The 10,415-nt window shown below is 39.1% G+C and overlaps 1 protein-coding gene across 1 annotated transcript; it reads right to left on the bottom strand.

Annotated features, from left to right (window-relative positions):
* Positions 1–7,525: 7,525 nt before the first annotated feature.
* LOC134302441 (CD59B glycoprotein-like) lies at positions 7,526–10,096 on the bottom strand. Its single transcript, XM_062987544.1, has 4 exons — positions 9,994–10,096; positions 9,819–9,871; positions 8,809–8,919; positions 7,526–7,899 (listed from the first exon to the last, which is right to left on the bottom strand). Exons 2-4 carry the CDS (start codon positions 9,865–9,867, stop codon positions 7,799–7,801), a joined length of 261 nt encoding a protein of 86 aa, XP_062843614.1. The 5' UTR covers positions 9,868–9,871; positions 9,994–10,096; the 3' UTR covers positions 7,526–7,798.
* Positions 10,097–10,415: the final 319 nt, after the last annotated feature.

Below are 10,415 nucleotides of genomic sequence, written 5' to 3'. Positions count from 1 at the left end.
CAATCAAGCTCTTTGCACGAATGATCGGTGAATGTTTATTTAAATTCAGAACTTCTTACTCCGTCCTGCAGGATTTATGACTCTATAATAAACCACCTAAACAAACAAACTGCCAATATTAACAGGACAGATAGTGTCACTAGTGTCTTGACATTTTGTCAATTTTTACCCATTATTTCATTAACTGGATGCACATTTCACCTAAAGGCTGTAGTGCCTGTTTTGGGTGGCACAGCGGCTCAGTGGGTAGCACTGTCACCTCACAGCAAGACGGTCCAGGGTTTGATCTTTCAAACTCAGATTGTGATATGATACATAATGCAGGGCAAAGTTCACATTAAACATGTTTATTCACCTTCCTTAATGCACTTATGATGCTTAGACAACACCTTAAACACAATCTGAATGATGTGTTCATTCAGCTGTTGGACCTGTTACCTTGTAGCTTTGGAGTAAAGCCAAAACCGAATTGTGTATTTCGGTCATCTATAGTCCAGTGACAGAAGCCCATTGTTGCTAAGTTGTTTTGTGTGCAGCCGTTCATAAAGGTCATTTTAAAGGAAGAATGTCCCAAATGATTATGTTCACCCCTTCAGAGCAGTCCTTGTTCACATTAATTTTGGAATTGTTTGAGGTACTTTCTCTAAAAAGGTAAATTAATTAGAAATAGGATTTTATAAGATTGAAAGCAGGCTAACATGTGTCAGGTCAGAGGAGAGGAAACTGCCTGAAGTGCATGAGATTGAACCTGTCGTTTTGGATTTGGTTCAGAATGGATGCTGCTCACTCAGAAAAGGCTGTTGCCATGGCAACTGTTTCATAATGCACCCTGAAACACCTTCGTACAGGTTTTCAGCCGCCGTATCATTTTAGTGAGACACGCAGAGAGGTATTATAATGATATAACATTATGATTTACTTCAAAAGGCGTTTCAAAATCCATAAATCATAAACCCACGTTTTCAGAAATATTGACTTTTCTAACAGCACATGTTCAGCATGTTCAGGTTTGTATCACAAACTTTCTTTTTTGGTGTATACACCTAAACCTCTTTTCATAACATAGGGTTTTAAATATGGTTCATGTATTGTCTCTCTCCAGTGGCAATTCTCTGATTAACGCATTTGACCAATCAACAATCTGCACTGTTTCTTACTTCACCCATAAGGCCTGTTTCGATTTGCTTGGTTCCCAGCCCGTAAAACCTTTTTACTGTTTCACAGCTGACAGTTCACAGAACGCATTTATAGACACTTTGCCAATCTCTGGATTCTCACAGAGCTGTGAGAATTGCTCTGCGCCCAGCCAAAAGGGCACAGCAAAAGGCTTGCCAAAACCTGACAGCTCCAGTGGAGTTGTGCAGCATCACTCACATACAATAACCTCAGAAACTCAGCAGGTGTCCCTGTGGTTTCAGTCAGAGTTACCTGTGTAGATAATTTAGCATTCAATCCATGCATTCAAGACGAGAGTTTAAATAAAAAAAATGCCAAGTCATGTCCATCTGTGGTGCTTTTTGGGGATTCTAGACCATGATTTACACTAAAAACCAGTACAGGTGTTCCAAACACAGAAAGACGTAACCGTAAAGTCGAAAGTTTTAGTTGAAACTGCAGGGTGACCATAAGATCTACTCAGTTGTTACCCAAAGGCTTGAGGTCAGGACTCTGTGCAAGACAGTGAAGTTCCTTCACTCCAAATATAGCAAACCATGTCGAGATGAACCTTGCTTTATAAACTACAGTCAAAGTGAAACAAAAAGGGCCTTCCCCAAGCTAATTATCACCTAATTATGATACCTAGTCTAATGTCTGATTCACAATTTACAAGCCAATAAACACACAAACTGCTAATAGGTTGTAATATGTACACAGTTTGTGATAATTGAGTGATAAGAAAGCTGTGAAGGAAACACAATTACATCTTCCAATCCCTTGGTTCTATATCTCTCCTCCCATCCTCGCCATGGTAACGGCTGCAGACGTGAAGTCTCGCTCATTTACGGTGGGGTCACCATTCCTCCCGCTCCGATTCCTCACCGCTGCCATGGCAACAGGCCGATCGTATGCAAAAGGACCAATGCAGCCATAGCCATCTGAGGCCAAACCATCATAAAGAGTAAACCAGGGGTGCATTAGCGCTCTCTTACTTCCTCTCTCTCATCACTCTGGAGGTTTCATCACATCAGTGTGTGAACACCGCCATCCGTCAGAGCGGATCACAGGGCTGCAGCTACGAGAATGGAATGTTAGAGACGAGATCTGAGATCATCCAGATACACTGTTTCAATTAAACATACAAGTTCAGCTCTTATAAAGGTGGATTACAGGCTTGATGTTGGTCAGATCACCAGTGTGTGAGTGATTTTTATCAGCTGAGCTTAAGTACCACTAAGCTCTTGCTGGACGAGGTCTTTGTTTGAGTCACATTGCTAAATTGGCAGGGTAAAGCTGACATTGTTAACTTTTAAGTGGAAATGGTCCACCATTATGGTTTACTTAGCAAGACTTAACATTATATAGAATAGAATGTCTTTATTTGTCATATTTACATATACAGATGTACAGTACAATGGAATATTCTTTCTTTGCATATCCCAGCTCGTTTTTTGGATCAGCCATTGTACGGTGCCCCTGGAGCAGAGAGGGTTAAGGGCCTCGCTCAAGAGCCCAACAGTGGCTGAATGGCAGAGCTAGGATTCAAACTCTTAACTTTTTGGTTGATAGCCCAAAGCTCTACCAACTAGGCTACCACTGTCCCCCTAGCTATTCTATACATAACTCAGAATTTAGGAAGCTTAATAAACACTAAATATAAAGCCTTTGTAGCTCCCTGTTAGCAAGTAAAAGTAATTTGGTTGTTTACACAATAAAAAGAAAAAAACTAATAATAGAATAAATGAACACCTTCTAATGGATTGGAATCCATGTTGCAAACCCAACCCTGCTGGTTTGTTGGCCAATTTTGACTGTTTATATTAAATCTTGATACACTGTATACTGTAAATGTGATAAAAATAATCAGTAGTGGATATTCCCTAAAGTACTGGCACTTATATTCAATAAATACAAGGAACTGGAATGTACCTTGTCGCAACTGGTCACAACTGTTGGACCCATGAGCGACACCCTTAACTCTTAATTTCTTGCATCGTATTCAGTGGCCTGTACAGAACCCTGACCTCATCCACAGTAAATAAAGTAAAGCTTTGGGACAAATTGTAATATCAATTGCGAGCCATATTGGTCCACAGAACACCACTGTAGTCCAAACTGAAGCATTTAACAGTTGATCTAACGATGCCCTCTGATGGTGAGTATAAATTGGCTACCACCAGATCACACCAGCAGTAAAACGTGAAAGATTCATCACACAGCAAGTATAAAGAAAACAGTAGAGACATTCTTGTGTCCAAAAGTATGTGGACATCCTTCCTATTGAAGACAGATGGATTTGGTTAGGGAAAAGGTTACTGAATCAGTCCTGGAATATCCTGGTGTGGCCTTCTCAGTCACCAGATTTAAATCCTGTAAAATAATTGTATAAATATATTACAATATTACAACTGTGTTGCACTGGCTGGTACACAATGTTCTCGAACAAGAAACCAGGAACCGTGTGTCTTGTTGACAATGGCATTATCAGTGCCAGATTCATCATCCAATTGGGTGTAAATGATCTCACTTGAATTCAATCCCCTCATCCTATACCTACCTGAACTGCAATACATAAACAAAACACAATGTGATAATGTCCACTTTTGGTCTAACACTGCCCTCTTCTGGGATCCTCCCAGAGGTTCCTGTATGCCAGATGTCCCATCTTTATTAAGACTGGCATCTAATTCAGTTATGCATATTAAGAGCCAGAATTCAGATCACAGAAAAAGCCTTAAATGGCTCAAAATTCCAGCATAAATGTACACTACATGTCCAAATTTATGTGGACACTCTTCCTAATTATTGATGTTGGCTGTTGCAGCCACGTGTATGAAATCAATTGTATCAAACTAATCATAATGGTCAGGAAAACTGGGGTGCTTAGATAACAGTAAAGAGGTGGATTTCCTTCACTTCTCTGTAGCTTGTTTAAGTTTATGTATTTGAAGATATTGTTCACCTATTATAGATCTGACTATACCAAATACTGAGAAATTCTGTAATGCATGTCTATTTTTAGATTATTCAACCTTTTCTTCAGTTGTTAAGCTGATAACATGATTTGTTATTTAAAAAATCCAATTATATTCAGGTATTAAAAGAATTAATCATTTCACTAGTGGTCTCAGACAAATATGAATTGGTAATTAAATTGTAAAACACGTTACAAGTTGTAAAATATTAAAGTAAATTTAAAACACGTTGAAGAGAAGAATATCAGACCTTTTATTTTTCCTTTTTATTTTTTTTTACATGGATTTGACAAGGCTTACAATAAATCCAGCTGTACTAATCACAGACTCAAGCATTTGAGCATTTACTATTATTTACTATTCTTGATAATTATTGATAATTATTGGCCACAATCAATCACACAGGCATGATTGATTTAAATTGGGGCTGAATCATTGCAAAGATCTGTCTGACAGCATTTGACCTTCATGTATGGACTGGACTGTAGGAGGAGACAGTCTGACATGGCGATGCACCTCCTGAAATAGCCATCTAAATAAACAGAGAGAAAATCTATCAGTACAGTTTCACTGCACATTTGTCTTTTTAGTAAAGTAGTGATACACATACCGACCAGGCATAACATTATGAGCACTGACAGGTGAAGTGAATAACACTGATTTTCTCTTCATCATGGCACCTGTCAGTGGGTGGGATATATTCGGCAGGAAAAATGGACAAGCGTAAGGATTTGAGCGAGTGTGACAAGGGCCAAACTGTGATTACTAGACGACTGGGTGGTGGGGTGACCAACACAATATTAAGAAGGTGGTCATAATGTTATGCCTAATTGGTGTATAGTGGTATATATATAGTCCAGATATGCTATACAATAAACAGTCATAAAATTTATGAAAAAGAGACATACATGGGGAGGTAGTAAATCTGGCAGCAATACAGGCATTTTTCTTATAGCTGCATGTTTCAGTGGTGTTTCTACATCCTTTTGAAATGCAGTGGTTGCATTTCAGGGCAGAACCTGTAACAATGAAGAACAAAAGCAACATTTTAGTGAGCTTGAAAGTACTACAACATGAACACATGCACCATCATTACTGGTTGCAAAAAGAAATGTAGTTTATTAAGACTTGAATTTGTAAATGTGCAGCAGGTATTTTAATAAAATAAGTTCTTTAAGATACCAGTCATTAGCAGCAGGGCCAGAACCAGAGTCACAAACACAGTCTTCATTCTTCTGCAAGAAAAAAGGGGGGTGAAAAAAGAAACAAGAGAATGATGTTGCATTATGTAAAAGTACAGCCAAGCAAGTATGTTAAACCTACGTACCTTTAGTGATGAAGTGCAGTTTGTCTGTTCCACAAGCTTGGATCGTGTATCTGTTCTGAGTCCCACTAGTTTACCTTTATATAGGTGAACTACACCCCTTCAGGTCACATGACTTCAGACTCTCTGGAGGTTGAAACATGAATCATAAGGGAGAAATATACAAGATTGCACAATAATTTTACATGTTTACTTCTTTATTCCTGTATAGCAGGTTGTTCATTCGTTCTCTTGTTTTTCCCAAAAATGAGTTTCATTACAAATGCTTTACACACATGACTGAAAAAACTGTAACAAACATGAGCTTTTACTTACTATATTCAAAGCTTTACTTATACCTGGAAGGAAATGTATGCCATACAGCTGTATACATGCAGTACCAGACACCATAATGATTATTAAAAACTATTAAGAAATAAAAGTTAATAAGAGAGTAATGCAGACATACATGGGTTACCTAGGTTTTTACATAAAATGCTGTGTGTACACATTTCGTAATAGGCAAACAGTGGGAAAAAAAAAAAACAGTTATAGTGTAAAAGTCTTTGTGAAAAGCAGCACCTGTGTCCCGGAGTCCTTGGTTTAAACCCTGCTTTCAGTACGTGACCGAAGGGAGTTCTCACTGTTCTCACTGTACCCGTATTGGTTTGCTTCAGATGCACTGATTTCCTCTGACCTTTTAAAACATTATTGGATATGTAAATTTGCCCCTGGGTGTAACTAATTGAGTAAATGCCCACCTTTCAAGAGGCATCCTGTCTGGGGTGTATTTTTGACATGCTCTCACCACAACCCTGATCAGATTCATGCTGTTCTTGACAATAGATCAAAAATAATGAATGCAGGCCGCCTCAGGTGGTGCAGTGGTAAAATGCGCTAGCACACCAGAGCTGGGACTTCAAATACATTGTATCGAATCTCAGCTCTGCCATCCGGCTGGGCAGCTATATGAACAATGTTTGGCTGTTGTTTATCCAGGAAGGGAGCCAGATAGGGACCTCATAACTGATGCAATTACGACCTCTGCTGGCTGATTGATGGCGTCTGCACAGAGTAGAGGAATAATGCTGATCAGGGTGTGTCTGTCCGTGCACAAGGCTGATTGGCATATGAACTCGACTCGTACAGGTGAAAAGATGCAGTCGGCTATTGCTCACGTGTCGGAGGGGATGTGTGTCAGTTTGCTCTCCTCTATCGGGGCGGGGGTCAGCACCAGTTGAGAGGAAGCATAATGCAATTGGGTAAAAACTGGACATGGTAAAAATCAGGAGAAAAAGGGAGAATGTATTAATTGAGAAAAGAACACAGCTGTCATCGCAATGCTTCCTATTGTAGTTGGTGAGCACACAAGTTGGTAACAATGCCATTTTGGGGTGACTCCAGTAGGTGAAGTGTGATAGCTTTATTGGTAGTCTTTATTGGTTAAAAGAAATGGGTCAAATTAGCATACCTTGTATGGACATTCAATTGCTTTTATGCAGTATGTGCAAGTGTGATTAATAACACAAACAAGATAATGGGTGTGGCTGGAAATTGTATATTTCATTAGTTATTTGCATTAAACTCATAAGATTCTGCTTTCTTAGTTCAATTAGCAGAGGTAGAAGAGACTTTTGGAAGGTTTCTGAGGTCCAGAGATATGTTGACCTTGGCACACACAGTTTTGATACTTAAGCATTCTTGTGGAAGTACGCCAGGTTCCTAACAAGCTGACTATTCTTGTAGAATGATTAACAAGTTTGGTGTGGAAAGTCGTCCCTGAGCTGGGTCGCTGAGAACAGTTATCCTGAAGGGGCAGTAAAGCGAGGTATAAATACTGCGACAGGGCAGACGGTATCCACCTTTCTCTTCTGTAAAGCTGTGTGAGCGTTTGCATTATGAGATTGGTCCTCAGCTGAGTAATAAATTGATTATTTTGCTTTCACCATTACCCCAGTTGTCTGTGTCAATCTTTAAGGGTTATTTTGAATTCCCACAACATGGGCCAACAACTTAAATCCAAATTGTGTTTAAGTAAAGAAAAAGTAGCAGCTATTAAAGATAGATGAATGATAAATACACAACAGAACACATCTCAAACACATTTATTATAAGTTTGTAAAAGAAAACCAAAAGCTTTTTTTTTTTTCTTGTTTTTTTTTTTTTGTACATAAATTTAACCAAAGTTATAAAATACAATTTCAGTAGCAGGATCAAGTACAGAGAAAATAACTTGTTTATTATTGCTGTTAATTTTGATGAATATGTTTCTTTAAAAAAAAGACAAAGTAATCATGAGAAGTCTTGATTATATAATCCACATCATCACACAGACATGAGGATGGTTCAGCACGATCGTGATCTAATTGCAGCGATCTGTCTGGCAGCAGCGGACATTGAAGAGATTACTGGCCTGTAGAATAAAGCAGTCTGACATAGCGATGCATCTCCTGAAATAGGTAACTGAAGAGATAAAAAATATATTATTGGTAATGTATATATACACACCGAAATACATAATCACATTAGATTCATAATTAATAACATTATAGGCCTATTATTTACTTGGAGGTACTACAGAATTCTTAAGAGAGATTGTGACTTTCACAGGAAAAGAAGAAGTATGTGGACACCTGGCCATGGGTTTCCAGGCCAGGACGTCCCTAGAATTAACATGGAGCTGGTCCTCTCATTTCAAACAGCCTATTACAACAGCCTTAACTCTCCTGGACAGGCTTCCTACAAGATTTGGGAATGTGTCTGTGGGAACTTGTACTCTTATTGTTCAGTAAAAAGAGCATTTGGTGAAGCCAGGTACTGATGTTGGTCAAGAAGGCCTGACTCACAATAAGGCTTCTAATTCATCCTAAAGGTACTGGGTTGGCCACACGTCTGTCTGACCCTTCCTTCTGGCCAAGGAAGGACCTTTTATCAGACTGTTGCCACAGATGTGGTAGCATATACTGCAATTCAATATCCATCATTTACTTTATACACTTGTTTACAATTGATGATGAAACAAAAGAACTAAATCATCAAAAGCAGTGTTCAGCTACTTACCATACACTGTGTGTCATTGGTGGAAAGAATGTATAAGGTGCAATGTATGGATAATCATTGTTTCACTGTTTTTCAATCAAATCATGTTTTTTTTCTATACAGTTGTTTTTTCTGTACACTATTCTGGGCAGTGGTTGCTCAGTGGTTGGAAATCAGAAGCTTGTCGGTTCTAGTTGCCACTGTTGGGCCCCTGAGCAAGGCCCTTAACCTCAACTGCTCAAACATTTCGTCACAAGAATAATTTGAGAAGCACTGCTCTAAGGATTGTGGCAAAATAAACAGTCATACAGAAATAAGAAAAATAAGACCTACATGGGAAGTTTTTGGCTATGGCAGACACACAGGCATCTTGCTTATAGCCGCATGTTTCAACGGTGTTATAACATCCCTTTGAAATACAGTTGTTGCATTTCAGGGCAGAACCTGTAACAATAAAGACAAAAGCACCAATGAACATTAAAAACACATGCAGCATCATTACTGTTTGCAAACAGCAGTTTGAATCTAGAATTTGCAGTAGTTTTGTTCTTTAAAGGCAAACAGAGTATAATTTTGGTTTTAGTGGTCACAAGGTAAACAAGCAATTGACTGTGGTTTCCCGCAGCCCTCGTATTGTAAAACACTAGCTATTTAGCATGGGAGTTTGCCATGTTTTCATTTGTGAGCAGTTAAGATTAACAGTTAGGTTCTGTTTTGTCTGTCATATGCTAAACTTGCTTTAATGGCCTTCTTTTAACAATTCTGTTTAATTTCGTTCATTCCATTACACATTTCTAGAATATGTGTGACAGTAAAAGCAATGAAATACACAGATCAGGCAGAACATTATGATCACCTTCCTAATATTGTGTTGGTCCCCCTGCAACTGTGACGCACTGTGTATTCTGACACCTTTCTATTAGAACCAGCATTAACGTCTTCAGCAATTTGAGCTACAGTAGCTCGTCTGTGAGCCTTGGCTGCCCATGACCCTGTTTACCACTGTTCCTTCCTTGGACCAATTTTGATAGATACTGACCACCGCAGACCGGGAACACCCCACAAGGGCTGCAGTTTTGAAGATGCTCTGACCCAGTCGTCTAGCCATCACAATTTGGCCCTTGTCAAACTCGCTCAAATCCTCACACTCGCCCATTTTTTCTGCTTCTAACATCAACTTTGAGGATAAAATGTTTACTTGCTGCATAATATAGCCCCCCCCCCCACACACACACACACTAACAGGTGCCGTCATGAAGAGATAATCAGTGTTATTCACTTCACCTGTCAGTGCTCATCATGCTATGCCTGGTCAGTATTAATCAGTGCACCAACATACTCACCAGTCATTAGCAGCAGGGCCAGAACCAGAGTCACAAACAGAGTCTTCATTGTTCTGCATGTACAAATTTATGGTAATGGTTAAAACAAGGAAAAAATGTAGGAGAACGTTTTGCTAAGTTGCTTTAAAAAGAAAAACAATGTAAAGAGAGAACCACAGATACCAAACACATGTACCTTTAGTGCTTTTAAAGGGCTGGAGATCTTTTCTGCAAGGCTGAACAGTGTGTTGTGAACTGTGAGTCCCACGTTTCCCTTAAATAAATCTAATATGCAGTGGCCCACCCTTCTGATCACATGACTCTAACTACTTTAAACTTTCAAACATATATCACAAGAGGAGAAATTACAGGATTGCACAAGAATCTGCAAAGTGAATCAGTGCTCTGTGTACTTATGTACAGTCATTTTTTTCTCTTCCTGCTCTTACGAGAATGGATTTCGTCACAGCGCTCTCCACACAGGACAGTACAGCCATAAAATAAACAGCTGGAGTCAAAAGTTCACATGGATTCAGTGCACACATTCATTGCAACGTACACCGATGAGCCAAAATGTTCAAAACAAAACAACTCTGACTCATCAAGACATGGAGTCCA

The sequence above is a fragment of the Trichomycterus rosablanca genome, chromosome 25 (assembly GCF_030014385.1).
Source record: "Trichomycterus rosablanca isolate fTriRos1 chromosome 25, fTriRos1.hap1, whole genome shotgun sequence".
Classification (NCBI taxonomy): domain Eukaryota; kingdom Metazoa; phylum Chordata; class Actinopteri; order Siluriformes; family Trichomycteridae; genus Trichomycterus; species Trichomycterus rosablanca.
Note: the sequence above shows the minus strand (reverse complement) of the source record. Positions and strands in the feature narration are given on the sequence as shown.

What these genes read in the sequence shown, in the direction of transcription:
- LOC134302441 (XM_062987544.1), bottom strand. Translation starts at nt 9,867, where the DNA reads ATGAAGACTCTGTTTGTGACTCTGGTTCTGGCCCTGCTGCTAATGACT. An exon ending in GGCCCTGCTGCTAATGACTG is followed by an intron (nt 8,920 to 9,818) that starts GTGAGTATGTTG and finishes TTATTGTTACAG; the next exon opens with GTTCTGCCCTGAAATGCAAC. An exon ending in CATAGCCAAAAACTTCCCAT is followed by an intron (nt 7,900 to 8,808) that starts GTAGGTCTTATT and finishes TTATCTCTTCAG; the next exon opens with TTACCTATTTCAGGAGATGC.